Source organism: Prunus dulcis, chromosome 5 (genome assembly GCF_902201215.1).
Source record: "Prunus dulcis chromosome 5, ALMONDv2, whole genome shotgun sequence".
NCBI classification, from domain to species: domain Eukaryota; kingdom Viridiplantae; phylum Streptophyta; class Magnoliopsida; order Rosales; family Rosaceae; genus Prunus; species Prunus dulcis.
In genome coordinates, this window is record NC_047654.1 from 10,086,806 (window position 1) to 10,111,553 (window position 24,748).

A 24,748-nucleotide genomic window follows, 5' to 3' on the forward strand; every position below is an offset into this window, starting at 1 on the left:
CAAGCAGAAATTGGCAACTTTGTTTTCATTAGCAAAGTGCGTGCTATCAATTGAAGGCTTTTAATTAAAGCTTCTGCCAAGCCATTTTGAGTATGCACATGGGGAACAGGATGTTCAATATCAATGCCTAGTGACATGCAGTAGTCATCAAAAGTCTAAGATGTAAATTCACCAGCATTATCGAGTCTGATTGACTTAATGGGATAATCTGGAAATTGGGCTCGTAATTTAATTATCTGAGCCAAAAGCCTAGCAAATGCCATATTCCGAGTAGATAAAAGACAAACATGTGACCATCGGGTAGATGCGTCCACCAAGACCATAAAGTACCGAAATGGTCCACATGGGGATGAATAGGTCCACAAATGTCCCCTTGAATTCTCTGCAAAAATGATGGAGACTCAACATCAACCTTTGGTTGTGATGGTCTGATCACCAACTTCCCTTGTGAACAAGCTTGGCAAAAGATGTCACTTGATAACATAATGTGTTTAGTCAACAAGGGATGTCCTTTAGAGTTGGTGATGATCTTGCGCATCATGGTGGATCCAGGATGACCCAACCTGTCATGCCAAAGCTTAAAAGCATTTGAGTCAATGGACTCTTGGTCCATGACACTATGTGCCTCAATTGTCCGTATGGTTGTATAATACAACCCTGATGAGAGCTCACAAAGCTTCTCCAGTATACGCTTTTGGGTATCACTGGAGGTAATACAAAGATATTCCATGTTTTCCTCTTTCTTTGTTTCAACATGGTAGCCATTCAAACGTATATCTTTGAAACTCAACAAATTCCTTCTGGAGTTAGATGAATACAAAGCATCTGGAATGGACAGTATTGTTCCATTTGGTAACATAATTTGGGCTATTCCTGAGCCTTCAATCAGATCTGCAGGACCTGATATGGTTGTTACCTTTGCTTTTGTAAGCATTAATTTTGAGAAATACTTCCGATCTTGAAGGATCATATGAGTAGTCGCGCTGTCTGCGAGACAAATATCTTTGCCATAGCCTTTGTTTTGAGGGCATCCATAATTTACATCCATGCCTTCAAATAAGTAAAATAAGCTGAATCAATAAAGAAGAAAACATTACCACTTTTATTGGATTGAAATTTAAACAACACTTCAGCTAATACAAATAGTACATTAAGGAATTTAATCTAATTCGGACTCATAACCTTCATTCCCTCTTTCAGTAACAAAATCAGAAACATCTATATGCGTCTTGTTTAGCTGACGTGATATTTCTGATGAGCCATCTGTGGCTGGCGGAGCATGATCAATGTAATTTATCTCCACTTTCCTGTTCTTAAGTGAAGCTTGATAGAGATCCGCCAAATGCTTGGGTGTACGACATGCGCGCACCCAATGTCCCTTTGCACCACATCTGTGACAAGGGCTTTCAACATTTCTAGGCACATGGCTCATCTGTGCCTTTCCCTTATTACGGGATGCATTTTTGCCATTCGTGGATGGACCGCTCCTTGGACCTAAACCCTCTGAACGAGCACCACGATTTTTTCTACTTCCTTGCTAGTGGCCACGCTTGCCCCCTCGCCCACGTTTGTGGATACTGCCACGAGATGAAGTGGCATTCACTTCTTGAGATGCAGCATTTATTTCAGGAAGTGGTGCTGAGCCCGTTGGGCGAGATTGGTGATTCTTTAATAAGAGCTCATTATTATGCTCAGCTAACAAGAGGCAAGATACAAGTTCCGAGTACTTCTTGAAACCGCTATGTCTGTATTGCTGTTGAAGGAGGACATTTGAAGCATGAAAAGTGCTCAGAGGTTTTTCGAGCATATCCTCCTCAGATATATTTTCCCCACATAGCCTCATTAATGAGGTAATTCTGTGCATAGCAGAGTTATACTCGAACACTGACTTGAAATCTTGAAATCTCAAGTGGGTCCATTCGTATCTAGCTCTTGGGAGAGTCACCGTCTTCTGGTGATCGTATCTTTCACCTAGAGCTTTCCACAGAACCAACGGTTCATCAACCACCACATATTCGCTCTTCAGCGCTTCATGGATGTGGCGGCTTAGAAAGATCATGGCCTTCGCATTCTCTTCAGGCGAAGCATCATTCTCATCTACAATTGTTTGTCCGAGGCCATTGGCTCGTAGATGAATTTTGGCATCCAGGACCCATGATAAATAGTTGTCCCTGGAAAGGTCCAAGGCAGCAAACTCTAGTTTTGCCAAATTTGCCATCCAAAACTTTAGGCTCGAGATCTGGGACATTAAGCCACTTATTAATAGGAATTTTAGGCCCTCATTATTCAGGTATATTAATTGATGATAAAAATAAAGTGCTATGAATTTGCTGGTATGGACGATAAACCCGCATCATACCTTAAATAAAATTAAATGTGCGGTAAAGTAAATTCATAAAGTAAATTGCTTGCTGTATGGACGTTAATTCCGCACCATACTTTAAATAAAAGTAAATATGCGGTAAAGTAAATTCCTAAAGTATGAGGGTTAATTCCACATCATACTTTTAATAAAAGTAAATGTGCAGTAAAGTAAATTCATAAAGTATGAGGGTTAATTCCACATCATACTTTTAATAAAAGTAAATGTGCGGTAAAGTAAATTCATAAAGTATGAGGGTTAATTCCACATCATACCTAAAGTAAGAGTAAATGTGCTTGTATGGGCACTAATTCTGCTCCATACTTTTTAAATAAAAGTAAAGGCAGCTGTGTGGACGATAAACTCGCGCCACACCTTTAAATAAATATTGCCGTATGGGTAATAAACCTACACCATACCATAAATAAAATAAATGTGGGGATAAAAACCTCCACCTAATATATATGAAGTGCATAATATATCATATATTGTGGGCAATATAACTGCGCCCCTATTCAAGATATAATAGATGGGTTTTAAGATCACACCATCATTTTATTACAATAATTTGTGTTACAACGCGATGGGTAAAAAAAAATTACACCACCATAAAATAACAGGACGGATTAAACAACATATAAATTACAAATTACGTTACAAAGAAGTAAATTAAACAAGCATGGATTAAACAACATAGAAATTGTGAGAACACAAAAAAAAAAGTTTGCATGTCGTTGTAGTAGTAAAGTGAGAGTAGACATATGACAGAGAGGAGACAGAGAAATAACCACATAGTGTTGAGTTGAAAATTTTCAGAAATAAAAGGAGAGACTATCGTGCTGATAACGTGTTATAAAATAACCTGAGATATGTGCGAATTTTGAGCTGCAAGTAAAGTAGATGAGACACAGCGTTTAACGAGGTTCGGCTAAGCCTACGTCCTCGGAGAGCAGCAGCAGTAACCTTTTCACTAAATAAAATAATATGGCTACAAATTTAGAGTTTACAATATATGAGGCTTACTGAATTTTCTCTCTGCTCACTCACCCTCTTTCTTTCTTCTCTTCCTATTTTCCTGCTCTTCTTTCTCTTCTGGTGGTCTTATTTATAGGCTGAGAAAAGATACCCGTGAGTGTACTCGTGAGTGTGCAGGTGATAAGCTTCAAAAATATGTTGCTTAATTTCTTTGTGGGCCCCATAAATGTGGGCTCCACATGTTTATTCTTTACAACAAGAAAGCGCAATGAGAAAAATGAAATCTCAAGGTATAAAGCGCGACTCGTTGCGCAAGGTTTTTCACAAAGGCCTGGAATTGATTATATGGAAACATACTCTCCAGTAATGGACACAATTACATTCCGTTACTTAATAAGTTTGGCGATTTCAGAAAAACTTGAAATGAGACTCATGGATGTCATTACCGCATATTTGTATGGAGAATTGGATACAGATATATACATGAAAGTTCAAGAAGGATTCAGGTTGCCTGAAGCAGCCAGAAATAAACCACGGGGCATGTTCTCAGTTAAATTTAGAAGATCATTATATGGGCTAAAACAATCTGGACGAATGTGGTACAATCGTCTCAGTAAGTATTTACTGAAGGAAGGATACACAAATGATCCTATTTGCCCATGTGTGTTTATTAAAAAATCAGAGTCTGGATTTGCGATTGTGGCAGTATATGTCGATGATATGAATCTAATTGGAACTTCTGAAGAGCTTCGAAGGACTGTTAATTATCTCAAACGTGAGTTTGAGATGAAGGACCTTGGAAAGACAAAATATTGTCTTGGCTTGCAGATTGAGGACAGTGCTAATGGAATTTTGGTGCATCAATCAACTTATACTGAAAAAGTATTGAAACGGTTTGGCATGGATAAAGCCCATCCACTTAGCACTCCAATGGTCGTTCGATCGCTTGACACTAAGAAAGACCCATATCGTCCAAAAGGAAATGATGAAATGGTCCTTGGTCCAAAAGTACCATATCTTAGTGCCATAGGTGCTTTATTGTACCTAGCACAATGTACCAGACCAGACATATCATTCTCAGTAAATCTGTTAGCAAGGTACAGTTCTGCTCCAACAAAGCGACACTGGACCGGCATCAAACATGTTCTACGATACCTTCGCGGGGCAACAGACATGAGGTTATTCTATTCCAGTGAATCGACCAACGTCCAGAGTATTATTGGTTATGCTGATGCAGGATATCTCTCTGATCCACATCAAGGACGATCACAGACTGGGTATGTATTTACATGTGGAGGAACTGCGATCTCATGGCGCTCAACGAAACAAACATTAGTGGCCACATCTTCCAATCACTCAGAAATACTTGCCCTCCATGAAGCCAGTCGTGAATGCGTTTGGTTAAGGTCAGTAATCCATCACATCCGAAGCACATGTGCCCTACCCTCAGCAACAGACACTCCAACAATTCTGAATGAAGACAATGCAGCTTGTATTGCTCAGATCACAGGAGGATATATCAAGGGTGACAGGACCAAGCACATATCACCAAAGTTTTTCTATACACATGAGCTCCAGAAGAGTCAAGAAATCAAAGTCAGACAAATCCGCTCAAGTGATAACCTGGCAGATCTCTTCACTAAATCATTGCCGAAATATACTTTCCAAAAGTTAGTGCATGGCATCGGATTACGACAACTCTGCAAGCAATCAAGTTGGAGCATGCAAAATCAGGGGGAGCATTCAAGAGTCCTCTAACATAGGACATATGCACGTTGTCCTCTTTTTCCTTCGCTTAGGTTTTTTCCCACTGGGTTTTTCTAAGCAAGGTTTTAATGAGGCAACCAATCTAAGGACATGTGATCTCCAAGGGGGAGTGTTGTAAAGAATAAACATGTGGAGCCCACATTTATAGGGCCCACAAAGAAATTAAGCAACATATTTTGGAAGTTTATCACCTGCACGCTCACGGGTACACTCACGGGTATCTTTTCTCAGCCTATAAATAAGACCACCAGAAGAGAAAGAAGAGCAGGAAAATAGGAAGCGAAGAAAGAAAGAGGGTGAGTGAGCAGAGAGAAAATTCAGTAAGCCTCATATATTGTAAACTCTAAATTTGTAGCCCTATTATTTTATTTAGTGAAAAGGTTACTGCTGCTGCTCTCCGAGGACGTAGGCTTAGCCGAACCTCGTTAAACGCTGTGTCTCATCTACTTTACGTGCAGCTCAAAATTCGCACATATCTCAGGTTATTTTATAACAGTACAGGCATTTATCTATATTTTAATCGGTGGTGGGCATGGATTTTGCTTTTTTGATGTTTCTTGCAAGGGCTATTGCTGCATTTGTTGTGTAGCTGGCTGATGTTCCTTCTTCTCCATTCAAGAGGTTTTAACTCTGATGGATAAAAGTATAAGGTGAATTTTATTGAATCAATTGAAAATAAACTGAAAACAATTGTGACAATTTTAATAGAATCAACTCAAGGGGTGTTGACCCTATTGGTATAAACTTGGTAAACGGTAGGTGTCCGTGTCGACAAATGAGAAAATTTGTGCAAAAACAATGGCTATTGTTATAGAATTAAGGCCAACAACACATACTGCACAAACCACAATTTAAATGATCTAAAAATATCTAATAACCTATAAACAGAAATAAGATGATCTAGTGACCTAATGAGCAAATTTGTTATAGAAGTAAGATAATCTAGTGGAGAAGTAAGCTATAGAAGCAGCAATGATGTATAAACAACTCTATGTTATAGAAGTAGAATAAAGGTAGAGATAAGACGCTATAGGTTATAGTTTTGTTAATTATATTTAAAACATTTAATAACGATGTTTCAAACTTCGACCAACAGATCAATAGTTGGGAAGGGAAAAAATCTTTCATGAATTAAACTATTATTTCTTAATTACATCTATAGCCTAGTGAAGCAAAATGGACACACACCAACAATAGCACAACTATAGAAATAAGAATTTTCAAACAACGCAATATCCAAAAACTAATTAAACAGAGCTTCTATAGCCTAACCAAGCAAAACAGATGTAATCAATAACATTAAATGACTGTGTGACTCCATGATACCACAAACAAAAATTAGTGCAACCCCAACTCCTCTTACACCTCCAAACCTCAGACAAAGAAGCTCTCTGCATGGTCAAATTTTATCTCAATTGAAATGTGTTTTGTGTTTTGCCAATTTGTTCCAGATAATAGAGGTAGTGTTCAAACTTAGAAAGAGAGAATAATTAAAATTCAGAATTAGAATTCAAATATTGGAGGTAGTGCTCAAACTTTGAACATCTCTAACATGACATCACCAAATCAGTAAATATTACATAAAATTAGTATAAAAAAACATGAACAGAAAAACAAAAAATAAAATAAGAAAGCAAATATTAACAACAATAGATCATTACACAATTTGTGTAATTAGTGCCACATGTGCTACATCTTTAACAGTGTTTTGATATGTAGCCAACCTTTTTTTTAAAAAAAATCTCATCCTCATTGTTAAAAATTGATGATCTTTTCCCACTTTAAAGTTATTTCCACTATGAATTGGAAAAAGAAAAAAAAAAACATTTATTAAAAAAAAGTTTTTTCACTAAATGTATTGCAATACATAACACAACAATTTCTTTTGTTTCTATATAATATCCTAATTTCCTTTGTTTCCATGGAAAATTGGCATTTTTCAGATAAGGAAAAGCCAGAGAACAATTTCATTAAGTAGAGTCTCAATTGCATTGCATTGGACACTTGTTTTTTTTTTTTTTTTTTCAGGTTTAATCCAAAAGAAACAGAAAGGAGGAGAAATATTATGCAGATAAGATTCAAGTCTCTGACTGACATATTAAAAAAACACACACACTGAAAAGCATTATCCTGAACTGAAGCTTTCAATTCCCATATCAATATCAAATTCCAAAAAGTCCAACTTCTAAAAACAAAATACATAAAAACCAACCCATGAATCAAAACAGCATAAAAAATAGCCCCAAAAAAAACAGAGAAAATTGCACCAAGATCCATGATCCATCTATTTATAATTACTGTCACTCTATATATTAGCTTGCTTTCAGAGCCTTCAACTGTCGAATGAACATCAAACCACTAAAAGAAAGAAAGTCTCTTGACAAAAAATCTCCCAGTCAACAAACAAATTCTTCAGATGAAGACCAAAATATCTGTTAAAAAGTTTACGGGATGCATACCTGAAGACAAACGATGCAATGGACAACCAAGGGACAAAGCTCTAATTGAAAACCTCTCAGACGAACTTTGGAATGGCTGAACGAACTACAGGAGAGATTAGATGAAGACTAAACGAACGGTGAGATTCGCAAAGCGCCATCCCAAATGGAAATCGACGCCCCAAACGAATCCCGAAGACCGAAGCCGTGCATCACATGGCGGCCCCGCAACCAGCCTAACCAAGCTGGTTGGATACAGACGATCGCCCTGTAGAAAAGTAACAGTGGGAAGAGTTAGCATCCAAAGAGAGGGGCAAAAAGGGAACATCAGGAAAAAATTTAGAAAGGGCAAAATAGACAATTTACTGTATTGTTGGGAAAATATAAGGCTGTGTAACACTGGAACGGGGTTTTTTCTGACATTTCACTGTTCCTTGAACAGTGCTTATGAATAGCATCTATCTAGTTGCATTGGGCTTTAATATATATAGAATTTTGCTTTTGCTTTTGCTTTTGCTTTATTTTTATTTTTTTTGGGGTAACAGCCTCACCGAGTTGTTAGTCTACTGTACACATTATTGTTTGTGAGTTGAAGAATTTGAGCAGACTTACAGTACCAGTAAATGCCACAGAATCAATTGGAAAATGTACGGCGCATCGTTTAAAAAATAACAAGTACGTGAGATCATTTGAAAAGGGAAAAAAAACACTATGCAAAGGAAAAGAATATAACAACAGTTTTAACTAGAGCTTTAAACAATCCTGGTACATTTCTCTGCATAATAGTATCGACCAACGAGCTGAACCCACACTTAGACACCAAGTTCAATCGAGATTACAACTTGTGAAACTAAACATATAAAACCCCAAGTTTGCACAATTCAAGGTCAATCTAAGTGGCAATGAGAAAGGTAAAGTACAAAGAATGGCAGAAAGATGACAAAAAACTCAATAGCCAAGGCTGAGTTTACAAATGCTAACAAAAAATAAGAGAGATACAAAAAATATAAACATATAAAACAGAATCAATCCTTGAGGAGCGTCTCCATGGCTTCAAAGAAAAGAGGTGCCGTCTCTGGGCTTGGAGTCTTGATTGCAATCTTGACGCCGGGGTTATTGACGACTGTGGTCAGTTCAATTAAGAATGGTATTCCTCGAGGGATTTTTACAGAGAAATAGAACACATCCTGGTTGGCATGTTTACGCTTCGCAATGAAGAACATGTTTGAAGCAGCTAGGCGGTCCAGAGTCGCTTCAACATTACTCACCACAATTCCAGGGAAGTCCCTTGTAATCTCATTTGAATCTGGAAGGGACCTCCATGTCTGCAATGGGGATATAAGCATCAGGTTTTGTTTGCTACAATCAAGACTCTTAGTACAATCAATTTACAGTACCAGCAAATGATCAGAATCTCTGTATCAATAAGTTCTACACCACTCTACTTTTCCCTTTTTTCAACCCCCTTTATATAAACTCTCTGCCAGAACTTTATTTAAATTCCCACTTTTAACGAACAACCCACTTCATCTTCATTTCACCAAATCCTCTTGAGATTTTTAATTAAAAGGTAATATAAAAATTCATAGCATGCTTTAGTAATGTTCCTAATGGGATGCTAGATGTCCATTGATGGTATTCTATCATCTCCCAACCTAGCTCCCTTCTATGTTAACAAAACTAGGTAATTCTTAAATGGGTATATTGGAATAATATAGTCAAGAAGTTACAAAAAACCAACAGCGATTATCCGCTTCATTTGAGGTTTTATATCTTAGTAGGACGTGAAGTTCCAGCATTGAAGATGCAAATGGCCTTACACTGAAGTTGAAAGGAAACAGAAGGTGCAAGAAGATTTTACCTCAAGAAAGTTTGCACGCTCCATTCTCCCATCCTCAGTAAAGAAGACATGCAATGAGATTTTATCGTTAAAGTACCAGACTGGTTGTTGATTGTTTTTTACAGCAACCTGCAATAGTGAGCTTGGAGGACCTTGAGACATATTCTGGAACGTAACCATAGGCAGGAGAGTCCCCGCTGATGTCCCAGGTTGCACTTGTGGAACCTATTAGACAGTAATGTTTTATGTTAACATTTTATTTGGTGAGAACTCCCACTCAAAATCACAAGTAATATCTACCTGAAGGGGTCCAGCAGCTGCAAGACCAAATGTATTTTTGTTGAATTGAATCATGAACCCATCTAATGGACTCTGTGTGTTGTTCTCAAACAATAAACTGTAAAATATTTGGCCTTCTCTACGTGTCAACTGACCACTGATTTGTAAACCTTGACCAGTTGATGCTGGTAGCACGACAGGCAATGGAGGTCTGCAATCAAGGTCAGAAAATCCAGTAAGGTTTGTCGATAGTATGCTTTGTACCTAATGAAACTAATGAAAATCATTTTCTTTTTTTAAACCTATAATTCATTTGCTCAAACAGCAACTCATATATAACTTTATTTATAGACTATCATCCACAACTATTCCATTCCACCTTACAAAGTATCTATGACATAAGAAATTATACAACCTCCTTTATACTTACCCGGCAGGAGAAGCAGGCTGATCCACAGGGACGATAGCACTATTTTCCATGCCAATCAGATCACCAAGTAAATCTGGTACTGGAGCAGCAGCTGCATGTGCAGGCGAAGCTGGTGCAGGGGCTGCTTGTCTTGCTGCAGCATATGGAGCACCTGAACTGGTTGGTGGGGATGCAGCACTATCAGCAATATGAGCAGGTGATTCAGAATTTCCTGTTTCACTACCATAGTCCTCATCTTCAGTTTTTTGGGTTGTGGTCTTCACACGGGTAACAAATGCTTCTGGGGGCTTGTGATACACAGAGGATAACGTGGCAATGTTTGCAAGAAGCTCATCAAGAAGAGATGGATCAAGCAGGTTTGAATCATCACTGATCACTGGTTTCTCAGCCAACACAACATCCTTGGCTGCCTGAGAAATAAGAAGCATGCCCATGAGACATACAACTCAATAGTACAGCCCCAACATAATACGTTATTCTAAGTTGTCAAACTATGGTTTTTCTAAACGTTCACTGCAGGCCAATTATACGTATGTTGCATACGCATGAACACTTTATGGCAATCTGTTGCAATCTTCACAATAGAAGATTCCAATCCCCATCCCCGCCTTCCCAAAAGAAAAAAGAAATATAAATGTGCACTTGTACAAGAAAAAGAAAAGGCCATGTCTGTATTGGATTGACAAAGAAACAAAATACTTCAAGTAAGACAGAGGGGCAGAAAACGTAGGCCAAATATTAGCTATTATATTGATAAAGAAACTGCAAGTCGTTTTGGCTAAACCCACCTCTGGATCAGTTGATAAAAGGCGCCAATATATGTATGCCCGATCTCGTAAATCGGGATTGTCTGTTTCCACAGTAGCATTATTCAAAACAACCTGCACATATAAGTCTACAAAAGTAAGAATTTTACTTAGATCATATCTAAGCAATTTTGATCCAAGTAAGCAAGGAAATACTTTCAAAAATAAATAATGAATACACCTTAGGCATTCCAATTCATAGTAAAAAGAGAGTGCATTTGCCTCTTAGATATTTCATTATATTGCAACAATCTAATCAAAAATATGGTTGCTTCCTTGATGGTACTACACATTTTAATAAGTCATTTACTGAAAATGAAGGATAACAGAAGTCAAAGAGGTTCAATCTCGATAGATAATACAAAAGCAAAACCTGTATCATCTGCTGTGGCCCTTCAGTTGGCTTTTTAAGGAAGAGTTTGACAGTTGCAGTCAGCAATTGCAACTGGACATGTGCAGGCTCTTCAGGGAAACTTTCCAGAAAGCTTTCAAGGAGCTCATCAGCATTGTCAATTCTTTCCGCATATTCACCAATTATCCAGATCATTGATGCCTTTTGTGAGAAAGAGGGGGGGGAGGAGGAGAGAGAAAAAACATAATAAGTGAAAAGTAGAAGGCTTAGGCAGTGAAACCTTTTTTTTTTAGCAGGAGAAAAAGCAAAACCAGAAATTTTGAGCTGTCAAACTATTTTTTAACAGGAAGAAAAACATAAGTACCTTGGCTTCTGGTTCATCTAAAGTGTCTAGGCTTTCGCAGAGAGTTGCAATAATGGATTCATAGCTGTAATCAAGATAGAAATCCATGACAAAGTTTAGAGGGGACGAATCCTTCATTATCACAATAATAACTATAAAAGAAAGAATCACACTAAAAACCCAGAACTTACGTATTCGGATATCTTCTAAAGATATCTTTGATGACGATAATGGCCTCTTGAACTACATAGTTTACTTTGATCTTTATCAGCTCAAGTAGAACAGTAATGCACCGCTCAGCTGCTCTTTCTAATTTGATGGCACAGCGACCAATGGCACGGACAGCTTTTCGAACAAAATCCACATCTACTTCTGTAGCATACTCTTTGAACTCCAACAAAACCTGCAGAAATGTTGGAGAAAGCATGATTTTTCAGTATGGTGGCACTGGCAGCTGAAGCCCAGTAAGCATGATTTTGATTGTGACATCTTTCAACCATTCAAGTCTAATATGAAATAGTAACTCCTGGAAAGATTTACATACCTGGTCTATATTTCGGTCTGAAGCAAGCTTTATCATGATTTCTAACTTTTCCATCTTTACATAAATCGGATCATTGTACTTGCAGAAGAATACCTAGAAAAGAATTGAGAACTATGTAAGCTTGCCTTGCATAGTCAAAAACAAATATCAGCTACTAGTGTGCACATATGAGCGTGTACAGTTTTGGATCAAGCAGCAAGAGTCAAGACTGATACTGATTTACCTTTATTTCATGGGCAAGGATTGTAGGCCGTCTTTGTACTATAAGGTTGATGTTTCTCAATGCAACATATTGTATCTCAGGCTCAGCAGAGAGTAGTGTCACAAGTGGAGGAGCCATCTTTTTGCAAAGATTTCTGACGACATCAGTACTAGTGATAAGTTCCATTTGTTGGAGGATCATCTGCAAGTAAAAAGGTAGGGAGAAGACAAAACAATGATGGAAGTAATCAAGATTATGATAATTCAAAGCACAAGGACAATATGATTCAGAACATTAAAAAAATGGAATTGTCACCTTAACAGCTGAAAGTACAACAGCACAGTTAGCATGTTGTAGTCGTGGTGTAACTCGCTCTACGATATTTTCAGCTTCACGAGCATCTGCTGCCTTGTATTTAGAAAGAGCATCCAATATGAAAACTTGACCCCACCTGAACATGTATCATAATCAAGTTAGAGAAACAATTGAAAAGGATCTTCGCAAAGATAAAACAGAACAACATAATCTGCAGTGGATAAATAGTAGGTCAGAAGTAAATGTATTCAATGCATAAAAATAATTGAATAAGTACTACTGACAGTACACATACTCTGTGCATTCATTTAAGGCGGTAAGGAGCTTTGATAGAGTGTGACTAGTGATCTCAAAGATGGGTCTATTACTATTCTCTTGAATTTCAGCCAGAGCAGCCACAGCATTTGCTACAACCATAGGATTATTATCAGATATCAAATCCTTGAGAGATTCCAGGAAACCCCTATCCTCAACTAACTCCGCATTTATGTCATAAAGTTTGGCAACACATATGGCTGCTGTCTTGCGAACATATGGATCATCATCCTGTCATAAAGTACACAAAACTAAGAAACAGATAGCAAGATGCAAGCCAAGTAAAATACTTTTCAAAACGTTGAGAAGTAAAGACTGCAAGCTGAAAACTATTAATACATTTAACACTAAGTTTCAACAACGAAGCATGCCCAAAAAAGTATTAGCTTGAAAAATCAACCTTGAGACACCTCTGAAGGGGATCACAAAGGTATTCTGTAATTTTATCGACACGAATGCAACCCATCGTCCGGACAGCTAAAGCACGAATCAAAGGATTTGGGTCTTGTGAATCCTGCATAATTGATCATGCAACACAAAGTTCATCAGAAAAAAAATCGAACATTATTATATAAATGTTTTACTTCAAAATAATTTTAACCTAAAGATGTTAAGCACATCTGTTAAAAAGAAGGGTGAAATCTGTTGGAGGTACCATCAGAACAACTCGGCTGTCCTTAACGTCATACTTGGAACATCTCTTTGTCCATTTTAAAGACAGAAAATAAGTGGATTAAAGGGAGAATTGAAGACAGAGATGATGTTATTGACTTGAAATTTAAATATGATATGAAGAATCCCATTTCTACTTGCTTTAGCATGATAACCTCTTTTTACAAAACCTATCTAATGGGATTTGTCAAATACGCACTCTTGAAGCATGCAATGTCAGCATTTAACACATATGCTTCGCCCATTAACTTATGATCACATGGCAACATTTTGCCTCTATTTTAGTTCCCTATTTACTAGCGTATAAGGTACCCATAAAAAATGTCTGAATTGACATGACCTATTCACATGAAGATGTGTAGTGATGAACTGTAAAAGACTGGGGTTTCATTACAGTTTTACCTTGACAAATGTATTCACCGCAAGTATTGCTAGGTCAGGCTGGCTTTTAGCATAATTTATCAGATATAAATAGACCAGCTTCTTCAGCTCCAAATTTTCTGTTTGCATGCAATTCACTACATCTGTGAACAGAGATGAAACATCCTTCCCAACAGTCATTGCAGCGATCACCTTCTTAACAGCATCTTTTCTCTTATCCTATACAACACATAAAAGAAGATTATGATCACAAAGCTTCTGATAAAGTAAAAGTACACAAGAAGGATAATTCTGAAACGAAAACAATGAGGCAAGCACTAGTCAAAATTTTGGTGGAAAACAATACAGCCCTAAGACGCACCCCAAAGAAAAGAAAAACATAATTTAATGGTAAAAATAAGCGTTTAAAGTCATGAAGACAAATCAAGAAGGAGAAATACTCATACACTATAAAGATATTAGAAATGTCTACAGATCATGTAAAACTACAATTCACTTTACTGTAAGCAATCAACAATGCTCCGATTTGTTACAAGGAAATAAGAAAAGGAAACCGCATTTAAATTCTACTCAATCTAAGAGAAAAATCTAAAAACAAAAGAGCAGATTTTCTTTTCATTTCCATCAGTTTCTCCCGCCCCAAACAGAACAGAAAGCTCATTAACAACTCGCACTGGATCCAAACAATTCTGAAACCCTACGACGGAATTTAAACAGAATTTGAAGAAATCAAACAGCAATTTAAGCAACAATTCAAAGCGTAAACTAACAGATCTGCTCCCAACAATCCTAAGAGTAAAAAACCTAATTGACTTAGATCAAAGATCAATATGCATATACACATATGTGTTTGTGTAGATAAATGTATATATATATATATATATATAGAGAGAGAGAGAGAGAGAGAGAGAGAGAGAGGAACCTTGTATTGAGAATTGAGCTCTTCCTTGAGCTCAGGGATTTCACCCTTCTTGGTGGTGGAGAAGTACTTGGAGTCGTGCCCGCTCATCTCTTTGCTCGAGTCGTCTCCTTCTCTCTCTCGCTGTCAGTCTACAACGCAATGCCTGAGAGACCAAAATGCTTCGTCTAAAAGAGACGACAGAAAAAGATGAAGAAAAAGAAATAAACCGATGAAGAAATGGCTGTCTTAAATCCGAACCGGTGGGAGAAGTAGCTACTTAACCGGACCGGTTTTTGGTTTTGGCTAGCGAGCTACCTCCTCTAGTTGTGTAGCAAGCAGCTTGGGCCGTGGGGTGTGTTGGGGCTTCTACATCCACCCTTCAACTTAACCATTACACTCACACAAAGTTCTCGTACTTTTCTCAGTAGAGATAATTATATGTAACGTGTTGTATGTCATTTTTATTTTTTATTATCATGATTGACTATTAAGGGTTACAAAATTCATTCACTCTTGTTCTCGCATTGTTAAGATGTCTCAATAATTTTTTTAAATATATTATTAGGCATAGGCGTATGTTAGTAATAGATTATGTTAAAATCACTGGTATTCACAATCATGTCTTCATAACAATCCATTCTTTGCAATTACTCAACACATGTCAATTATAATTCGCCTCATATTGAATCTAGCATTTTGAGACTCGAATGAAATCAATATTAGATAAAAGTGTTGATCTTATATCACATTAGGTTAAATGATGCACATAATAAGAGCACACAAATAACTAGAGGTTATGTTTAACGTAATGTTCACCTTACTAGTCATTAAGAAACAAGTGTTTAAGTCACCTTACTCCCCCAAAAAAGAAGAAGAAGTGTTATAGAAAGTCATCAATCTTATTTGGAAATGAAGATTGTTCATGCCATGATTCGTCGACTAGAAATGAACTAAAATTCAAGAGGAGGATAGATCGAAAAAATCATTTACACCAATGTTGTGTTGTTGTTTTCCAATTATAAAAAGACTGACATTAATTACCCGCCCCCAGAACATTTGGTTCGCCTCAACCCGGTCCGAACCGGTTTAAAGTCCAACACGTGCCTCGCACGTGGCTTGATAACGCGACAATCGCTTTCGAACTTTGGCGCACGCGGTTCCCCAGCAGGTATAAGTACAACATAACCGGAGCTCTGAGCATTCCGATCTCCCTCAAAGCGTACACAGAAGAAAAAGAAAAGCGAAGGAAAATAAAATTAATCAGACTTGAAATTCACCCTAATTCATTTTTCAGTTGCAAAAACAACAATGGGGCACGGTAATTTATTTCCTTTTTATTGTTGTATTTTCCTTTCAGAATTTAGAGGAATTGACGGTGCCAATTATAAGTTTCAATCTTTCAGGTGATAAAGGCCGACCCAGTAAAAAGCTCAAATTTTCTGCCAAGGTTTTGCTTCTTATTTGTTTCAAAACTCATTTTCTGATAGTTTTTTTTTCTGTAATTTCTGCATATATTTATTCCGATGTATAGTGTTGATAAGTTCAGGTGTTATATCCAGGAAATCACACACCTGGATGACGAAGACGCATATTTCGGTGGCGAAGATATCGACGACGATGTTCGAGATGGTGTGTATTTGCTGTGTTGTTCATAGACTGGTTTCCTTTTTTTACATTTGAAATTGGTTGTTGTTTTTGTGATTTTTATATGGGTTTTGGAATGTTGGGTTTTGATTAATTTGGTTAAATTGTGACTGACATTGATTGATTAAAGGTGAAGGGAAAAAGAGGGACTTTACCAAGTTAGAATTGAAACCGGACCACATCAATCGGCCTTTATGGGCTTGCGCTGATGGCCGAATTTTCCTCGAAACTTTCTCACCTTTGTACAAACAAGCATATGATTTTCTCATTGCCATTGCAGAACCCGTTTGCAGGTATCAATTTTTGAGGCCAAACACAATTCTTATCACTGCCCATGTATTTATTTTTTGAATGATCAAACATTTATTATTTATCGGGACTTGATTGATAGGCCAGAATCGATGCATGAGTACAATTTGACCCCGCATTCGTTGTATGCCGCTGTGTCAGTTGGTCTTGAAACGGAAACCATCATTTCTGTTTTGAATAAGTTGTCAAAGACCAAGCTTCCCAAAGAAATGATTGATTTCATACATGGTTCTACTGCCAATTACGGCAAAGTGAAGCTTGTGCTTAAGAAGAATCGGTACCTTGTCGAATCCCCATTCCCAGAGGCAAGAGTTTTATGCCTTAAACTTTTTCCAGTTATCAGTTATGGATACAAATGCTTTGGTTATTAAATTATTGTTGTAAGTGGTTTGCAGGTATTGAAGACATTGCTTAAAGACGAAGTTATATCTAAATCAAGGATTATCTCTGAGGTTTGCACCTTGGTCTGCCTAGAATCTGTATATTAACTTCATGTGTGTATATGCCGATTGATCGTTGTATTGAAATTTAGCTAACCATTTAGTTCTTTAACAGTATATTTCTGTAATTTCCCTTGTGTGTGAATGCCTTGATGCACATGTTTTGACGTCAATATACATTTGAGTTCTTTTATAGGGTTCTCATGGAAGTGATGGATTTACGATTAGCAAAACAATGGGTGAAATTGGAGCTGGTCCCAGTGATTTGCTAAATGAAGCAGAATTGGCAGCTGTGGCTGAAGAAAAAGAAACTCATGCATTTGAAGTCGATCCTACACAGGTAGCTTGTTTGTAATTTGAAAACTGAAGCCCCTTATTTCCCATTGTTAGCTGTCTCCCTGGGTCGTGCTTGGTATTAGTATCTTATGTAATGGTCCTACTAGGAATAGGAGAATAAAACTGGAAAATAATAATGTGATCCTAGCAAAATAATAAAACTGGAAATAAATAACAAACAAGAAACCAAATAAGTAATGGTCCTAATCCCAATTCAATCTGTATCATTGGGTTATGCTACATCAGTATCACAGCGTAGACCCTCACTCTACTTTCTTTCTGAAAGTGAAGCCCTTGGTTATGCATGCTTCATGCTGCACCATATGTTGGGCCACTTCTGACAAGGTCAGAATAATGGACAAGTCTGGTGCAGTCTCATATTATCCAGACTCCCCCGAAGAGATATACTTTGTTGCGGTGTATAAATCATGAAGTTTAATTTATTTTTTGGGAGGGATGGGGAGAGGCGTTTTCAGAAAGACATTTTGGTAATTGTCTCATGCATTTGTTGATGTGCTTAGTCTGCAAGTTGAATAGATGGGCTTGCATTTGTAACTTTCTAATGGCAATGTTCCCATCTATTTGATGTAATTAGGTTTCATCACAATAAACAGATAAGCAATCAATGAATGTGAACATATTGCTTTTTTTGAGACTCCTTTTATCTTTTAAGTAAAGCATTTTATCTCTGGATCTCTGTGGCTTTAGATCAGCGTGTTATTTCAATGATTGTCAGGTTGAAAATGTTAAGGAACGTTGCTTGCCTAATGCTTTGAATTATCCCATGTTGGAGGAGTATGACTTCAGAAATGATACTGTGAGTTGATGACTTACCTTCTCCCTGCATTGAATTATTAATTGTTTACAAATCAACCATAATCTAGGAGTTTCTTTTTCTTTTATTTTTTATCACACCCATTGCTCTTTTCACACTGCAGGTTAACCCTGATCTTGATATGGAACTGAAGCCTCAAGCGCAACCACGACCGTATCAGGAGAAGAGCTTGAGTAAAATGTTTGGGAACGGTATGGTTTCTTGCAAATTTTAGCATCATTTGAAGAGGTTATTTAATCATCAAAATTTGTTCAATTTAACTATGCTTGTTCCATTTTGGTCGGGATTACCATGCAAAGAATGAATAACTTTAGAATGCTTTTCAGTTTTCGGTAACTGTGTTTCTCAAAGAACTGTTGATAAGCAGTAGCATAGCGATGAAAAGAGAACATATCTATCTTGCATTATTGGACACATTTCTGTTTTCCTTTTATTGTTGACCTTAATTCCTCCAAAAAAGTATTCAGGAGTTGCCAACTTGCCATGGATTTGGTGTTGCTGTTTGTGGGTTTTTCCACAATGCTTATCTGATGACTTAAGCAATATTTTGCTCTGGCTGTGAGTTGGATGCTTTTTATTTCAACTTTGTTATTTAATATTTCAGGGAGAGCAAGATCTGGAATTATTGTGCTACCCTGTGGTGCCGGAAAATCTCTAGTTGGTGTTTCTGCAGCTTCCCGAATAAGAAAGAGCTGCCTTTGTTTAGCAACAAATGCTGTTTCTGTTGATCAGTGGGCTTTTCAGTTCAAGTTGTGGTCTACCATCCGTGATGAGCAAATTTGTCGTTTCACATCTGATAGTAAAGAAAGGTTCCGTGGAAATGCCGGGGTGGTTGTGACAACATATAACATGGTTGCCTTTGGTGGCAAGAGGTCTGAAGAATCTGAAAAGATTATTGAAGAAATAAGAAATAGAGAATGGGGATTGCTTCTCATGGATGAGGTAATTACATTATATTGTGGAGTTGGACTCTTTACTTCGTAATTATATTATGTACATCTCATAGGCATTATAGAATATTAACTGTATCCTCCTAGAATGGGGATTGCTTCTCATGGATGTGTTTTTTTTTTTTTTTTGGAGTATGACTCTTTACTCATAAGATTATGTATATCTCTTATGCATTATAAAATACTAACTATGTCCTTTTTTATTTAGGTACACGTTGTTCCTGCTCAAATGTTTCGAAAGGTCATTAGCCTTACTAAGTCTCACTGCAAGCTGGGTCTCACTGGTAAGTCTGATATATTGGATTTGAACTAATGCCTACATTTAGCCTTGATCTTTTTGCGCTTGGAAGTCTTAATTTATTGATCAATATAATTGCAGCCACACTTGTGAGAGAGGATGAGAGGATCACAGATCTGAACTTCCTTATTGGTCCAAAATTGTATGAAGCAAACTGGTTGGATTTGGTAAAAGGTGGATTTATTGCAAATGTACAGTGCGCTGAAGTATGGTGTCCAATGACAAAAGAGTTCTTTGCGCAATATTTGAAGAAAGAGAACTCCAAGAAAAAGCAGGTGTGTCTATGTGTCTATCCTGAAAGTGCTCATATTTGAGGTTTGAGTGTTTTTTTTTTTTTAATTTCTATTTATGCCAAGATGTAGCATTTTGTGTCAAGCATGTCAGTTCTTTTTGTACAAGAGATTTCTTGTTTCTATTGCATAATTCTTCTCTTTCATTTTCAGGCACTTTATGTGATGAACCCAAATAAGTTCAGGGCATGCGAGTTTCTTATTCGGTTTCATGAACAGCAACGTGGCGACAAAATTATTGTCTTTGCTGACAATCTTTTTGCTCTCGTGGAATATGCAATGAAACTTCGGAAACCTATGATCTATGGTGCCACCAGGTTGTTCATGGACGTATTTTGTATTTATTAACAGTTTTTACTTGTGCTCTCTCACATCTAATACTTGTTAAATCCTTGTGATTTCAGCCATGTTGAGAGGACAAAAATCCTAGAAGCTTTCAAAACAAGTCGGGATGTAAACACTATATTTTTGTCTAAGGTACTCTATCAATGTTGTCATCCTCTGTAATATGAAATAGATTCCCATTGTTTGGTGGGTGGGTGATATGTAATTGCACTACCATGCACATTACTTGATTATGGGACTTCGTAACAAAATACAAAATAATAATAATATACGAGACATAAGATGGGTTCTTTGCATGATGTGAGTTAACCCATGTTTTATTTTAGCTGATAACCAATTCGGTAAGAGGTGAAACGCTTATATGCTTTTACTCATCGAGGGGAAAGAAAAGCAAAGCGTGTTATGTCAAAATATTTAAATTGTTGCTCCCTTCCTTTTACTGTCATTCGAATGAGTTATCAGTCTATTTAGATTAACTGAAATTTATCATATATCACTTACAATTGGAAGATTTATGATATTTTATTTTGCAAGTTTTATAGAATTCGAAGCTGTCATAGTGATGTTTGGTTCAATTTATGTTAAATTTCAGGTAGGTGATAATTCCATAGACATTCCGGAGGCAAATGTGATAATTCAGATATCGTCACATGCTGGTTCAAGGCGTCAAGAAGCGCAGCGTCTTGGTCGTATTCTAAGGGCAAAGGTTTGTTTTCGTATGGATGTAATCATAGCTTTCTTCTGATCGTCTTGGTCATGCAAATGTCTTACAATTCTTTGCGTCATTATTCATGGTGAATGACATAATGTGCAGTTTTTCTTTATTATCAAATCTGGAAATCAGATTAATCTTATGGTCAGAATCACTAGAGATTTTAATATTAATGTGTTATTGTACATTGTGATTGTCTGAACAGGGTAAACTTCAGGATCGGATGGCAGGAGGTAAAGAGGAGTACAATGCATTCTTTTATTCCCTCGTGTCAATGGATACACAGGTATGCTTTTTTTAAAATAAAAATAAAAACTTCTGAATCTGTTTGAGGTTAAGCATGTGTAAACTTTTCACGGCTGTGAATGTGAACAAAAAAAGAGAACCTTGCACAACTGATATATATCATTTCCATTTTGTTAAATCTTGATATTCAATTTATCATCTGTTTGAATACAGGAGATGTACTATTCGACTAAACGACAGCAGTTTTTGATTGACCAAGGTTATAGTTTCAAGGTACATCATTTTGATATATCTATTTGCCCCTTAAGTGTTTCCACTAGCTGTCAAAAGCTGTATCTCTCCTTGATCTCTACAGTTGTGTAATTATCTTTTTAATTATATACTATTGACAGGTTATTACAGGCTTGCCCCCACCTGATTCTGGTCCTGAGTTGAACTACCACAGTCTTGATGACCAACTGGCACTACTCACGAAGGTAGAATGTTGCTTGTTTCCTAAGCTTTCACTTAAACTCTTTCTTTGAATTGGTGATTTCCGACATGTTCAACTCTCCCAGGTGTTGAGTGCTGGTGATGAGGCAGTTGGCTTAGAGCAACTAGAAGAAGATGCTGATGACATTGCCCTTCATAAAGCCCGTCGGTTTGGTGGATCCATGAGTGCTATGTCAGGTGCAAATGGGATGGTTTACATGGAATACAGGTATGCTAATCCAGTCCCCCTGCCCCTCTTTTCTTGTCATTTTGTTTACTGTCATAAATAATCTCCTATTTTGCAGTACTGGGAGACACAAACTTGGCAAAGGCCAGATGAAGAGTAAGCCCAAGGATCCGGCCAAGCGACATCATTTGTTTAAAAGACGGTTTGGGTGAGAACAGAATGAGTAGAGGAATGAAGATAAACGAAATCTGAGGCTGATGCTTCTATTCTTACAAATATTATGAGCAGGAATTCTGTATAAAATTCAGATTTGCAGCTATACACATAAAACGCTGGTGTAGTACGTACTTTGATGTTGGTGATGAACAACCCATGATCCAGTTCTTTTAATTCTTGCACTAACTGAAAGAAAATCCTTCGGGGAATTTGTATCGATAAGAAAAATCCACCTGAGTGGTGGAATGTGCTTGTACTCCGGCTTTATATGGAGGTTCTCTGCCGAAGAAGATGGATAAGCTTAACGATATGCTCACACACTTTTACAGCTCCTGTAAGAATTTTTGAGAAACAAGTTCTGGTACTAATTCGGAAGGGAATTTGTAGGCCCAAAAATTCGAGAGAAACAAGTTGCATCTCTTTTGAGACGGTGACGTTGGCTCATTTCTGTTGTTATGTTGAAGTACAAAAAATGAAAAACTGCAACTAGGGGAGAAATCGTGTTACCATTTTCCTCTTTCGTGTACAGAGCTATGTTATCACAAAATTGATGAGAAAATTATGTAGTATGATCGTCGTTGTCGAATGGTTCTTCGAAATATTACAATTCAGTATTTTTGACCAAATGTCCCAAATGTGTGTAATCTTCTGATTTTTGAGACACAATGTATATGTGTCAATACTTTCAAGAAAAAATTTGTCTACAAACGTATATGTGTTATAATATGGGTGAATTATTAACATATGCCGATAATTGCATCTAAGACTAGTTATGACTTTATGCAGCCATTTGCTATGTCAAATCGTATTGGACTCGACTATGTTGTGGGATCGTATTGGGTGTGTGATTGGTCTAAATTTAGTGTATAAAACTGGTAGGTTTTGCAAGAAATGTTGTATGCAACGGTTGTAAGCAACAACTTATGCTCTTCATATGACAAATTACTTCGTTGCTTCTTTCTTTCTCCCTCTCTTTTTATGTGTGTTTATCTATCTGCCCGGGTCGCCTTGCTACCCTCTTGTCTCTCTCTCTTTTTTCATGTGTACTTATCTCCCGGGCAACTTGCCCGGTATTTTTCCTTGGGCGGGGAGGGGGGCATGGAAGTTTCTCTGTTCATGGTGAAGTTTATGCTTTTGTGGATGCTGCAAAAGTCGCTGATGTGCAGCCACAAAGCAAGCAGGGGGGTGCACTATGTAATACGTGTAGTAGTTAAGAAAAATTAGAAAAGTTATGCTGATTGGTCCTCCCATATGTTACAGTCTAGCTCCGCCGCTGAAAGCAAGCTGTGTCTGTCAGCATCAGGAAGTTGGTGAGAGGCCCCACAAAGAAAGTAGCAAGAGTTGAATGGATGCCTTTATGGATTCTTTTACAGTGACATGTAGGAGGGAATTTTCTTCCGGTCTGCAAAGACCTAATAAGAAGAGAGAGAGAGAGAGAGAGAGGGAGAGAGACACGCCTAAGCGCATTCCATTTGACTGCTTTTTTTTTTTTCCTTTTTTTTAGTACTTTTTTTATTGAAATGAGTAATAATATATTAAATTCACACACGAACCCATTTAATTGTTTTTTGAGAACAGTCTTCTTCTTCTTCTATTCCTTTGACCTCCCCATATATTATAAAACATAAATAAAATAAAAAAGCCACTTCAGATTAAGATGCCCAAAACAACAGCTGCTTATCATCATTGCTCTTACAAATTCAAGCTCGAGAGATGGTGCTTGATGTTGATGGGTACAAACAAAAGCAACATACTTACTTGGACAAATCCAACTACAACACCTTTAGCTTGAAATGGACGTCACTCCTAACGTGAAGTAGTGGAGAGAGAGAGAGAGAGAGAGAGAGAGAAGGAGAATTAAACAATTATTTGCAGTAAAGGATGACTTGTTCGGACTGAGTGCACAACTCTGAAGAAAGCTATCAATAAAATACAAAATTTATACCCAGAATCTCTCAAACTAATAAGAAATCTGTCTATGGTTTAGTCAAACATTAGTCATTTTCTTATAGATTCTGGTTAATTTAGAGGTCCTCACAATCCGCATTTATACTTCAACTCTAACACCATTGTATAACGGCTCATATATGTTCATCCATCTTATTCTATCTTTCAATTGCTCGAATCGGACCATCTTCTTGACCTCCAATTCAAGAAAAAAAAAATTCGTGTGTGATCGTGACAGAATGCGGGTTAGTAAATGAAATCGACTGGTAAATGAAGTTCCCTCTTTATTTCTTCTTCATATATTCGATTGGATTTTACTGTATCACTCTCTAACTTCAATTTCCTGTGATGAAGGAAAGAAGCCTAGTTTTCTTTCTTTTGGTTTTTTTTTTTTTTTTTTCAGAACGAAAAGTTCTGTCACCATTTGACGTAGGGTTGTTTTTGTCTGCTAGATGGACAATACAATAGTTTATGAATAAAGTCGGTCCACTTATTACATTCGTGCACATACTTTGTTATTATATGATTTTTTTTTATTTTTTTTTCAATCATTGCAAGAAAAATCACTAGTAAAGTTCTTTGGAACATGGAATTTTCGAT

General features: G+C 37.1%; 2 protein-coding genes across 2 annotated transcripts; one reads left to right on the plus strand and one right to left on the minus strand.

Moving 5' to 3' along the window:
- Positions 1-8,261: 8,261 nt before the first annotated feature.
- Positions 8,262-15,275, minus strand: LOC117627342 (beta-adaptin-like protein B). The gene is made up of 15 exons (XM_034359393.1): positions 14,944-15,275; positions 14,043-14,240; positions 13,369-13,482; positions 12,949-13,199; positions 12,654-12,789; positions 12,360-12,539; positions 12,137-12,229; positions 11,784-11,995; positions 11,614-11,677; positions 11,271-11,450; positions 10,880-10,972; positions 10,092-10,501; positions 9,683-9,872; positions 9,404-9,607; positions 8,262-8,867 (listed from the first exon to the last, which is right to left on the minus strand). The coding sequence occupies exons 1-15, from the start codon at positions 15,028-15,030 to the stop codon at positions 8,568-8,570; spliced, it is 2,712 nt and encodes a 903-aa protein (XP_034215284.1). The 5' UTR covers positions 15,031-15,275; the 3' UTR covers positions 8,262-8,567.
- An 815-nt stretch (positions 15,276-16,090) lies between these two features.
- LOC117628022 (general transcription and DNA repair factor IIH helicase subunit XPB1) lies at positions 16,091-22,836 on the plus strand. The gene is made up of 20 exons (XM_034360367.1): positions 16,091-16,240; positions 16,326-16,369; positions 16,482-16,551; positions 16,697-16,859; positions 16,958-17,180; positions 17,271-17,327; positions 17,512-17,655; positions 18,388-18,468; positions 18,590-18,677; positions 19,091-19,428; positions 19,645-19,720; positions 19,816-20,009; positions 20,178-20,341; positions 20,429-20,501; positions 20,962-21,075; positions 21,287-21,367; positions 21,541-21,600; positions 21,720-21,803; positions 21,885-22,027; positions 22,104-22,836. Exons 1-20 carry the CDS (start codon positions 16,231-16,233, stop codon positions 22,195-22,197), a joined length of 2,301 nt encoding a protein of 766 aa, XP_034216258.1. The 5' UTR covers positions 16,091-16,230; the 3' UTR covers positions 22,198-22,836.
- The last annotated feature ends 1,912 nt before the right edge of the window (positions 22,837-24,748 follow it).

What these genes read in the sequence shown, in the direction of transcription:
- LOC117628022 (XM_034360367.1), top strand. An exon ending in GAGTAAAATGTTTGGGAACG is followed by an intron (nt 18,678 to 19,090) that starts GTATGGTTTCTT and finishes TTAATATTTCAG; the next exon opens with GGAGAGCAAGATCTGGAATT. An exon ending in GTCGTATTCTAAGGGCAAAG is followed by an intron (nt 21,076 to 21,286) that starts GTTTGTTTTCGT and finishes TTGTCTGAACAG; the next exon opens with GGTAAACTTCAGGATCGGAT.
- LOC117627342 (XM_034359393.1), bottom strand. Translation starts at nt 15,030, where the DNA reads ATGAGCGGGCACGACTCCAAGTACTTCTCCACCACCAAGAAGGGTGAA. An exon ending in CGGTGAATACATTTGTCAAG is followed by an intron (nt 13,483 to 14,042) that starts GTAAAACTGTAA and finishes TCAATTATGCAG; the next exon opens with GATTCACAAGACCCAAATCC. An exon ending in TCCTTGCCCATGAAATAAAG is followed by an intron (nt 12,230 to 12,359) that starts GTAAATCAGTAT and finishes ATTCTTTTCTAG; the next exon opens with GTATTCTTCTGCAAGTACAA.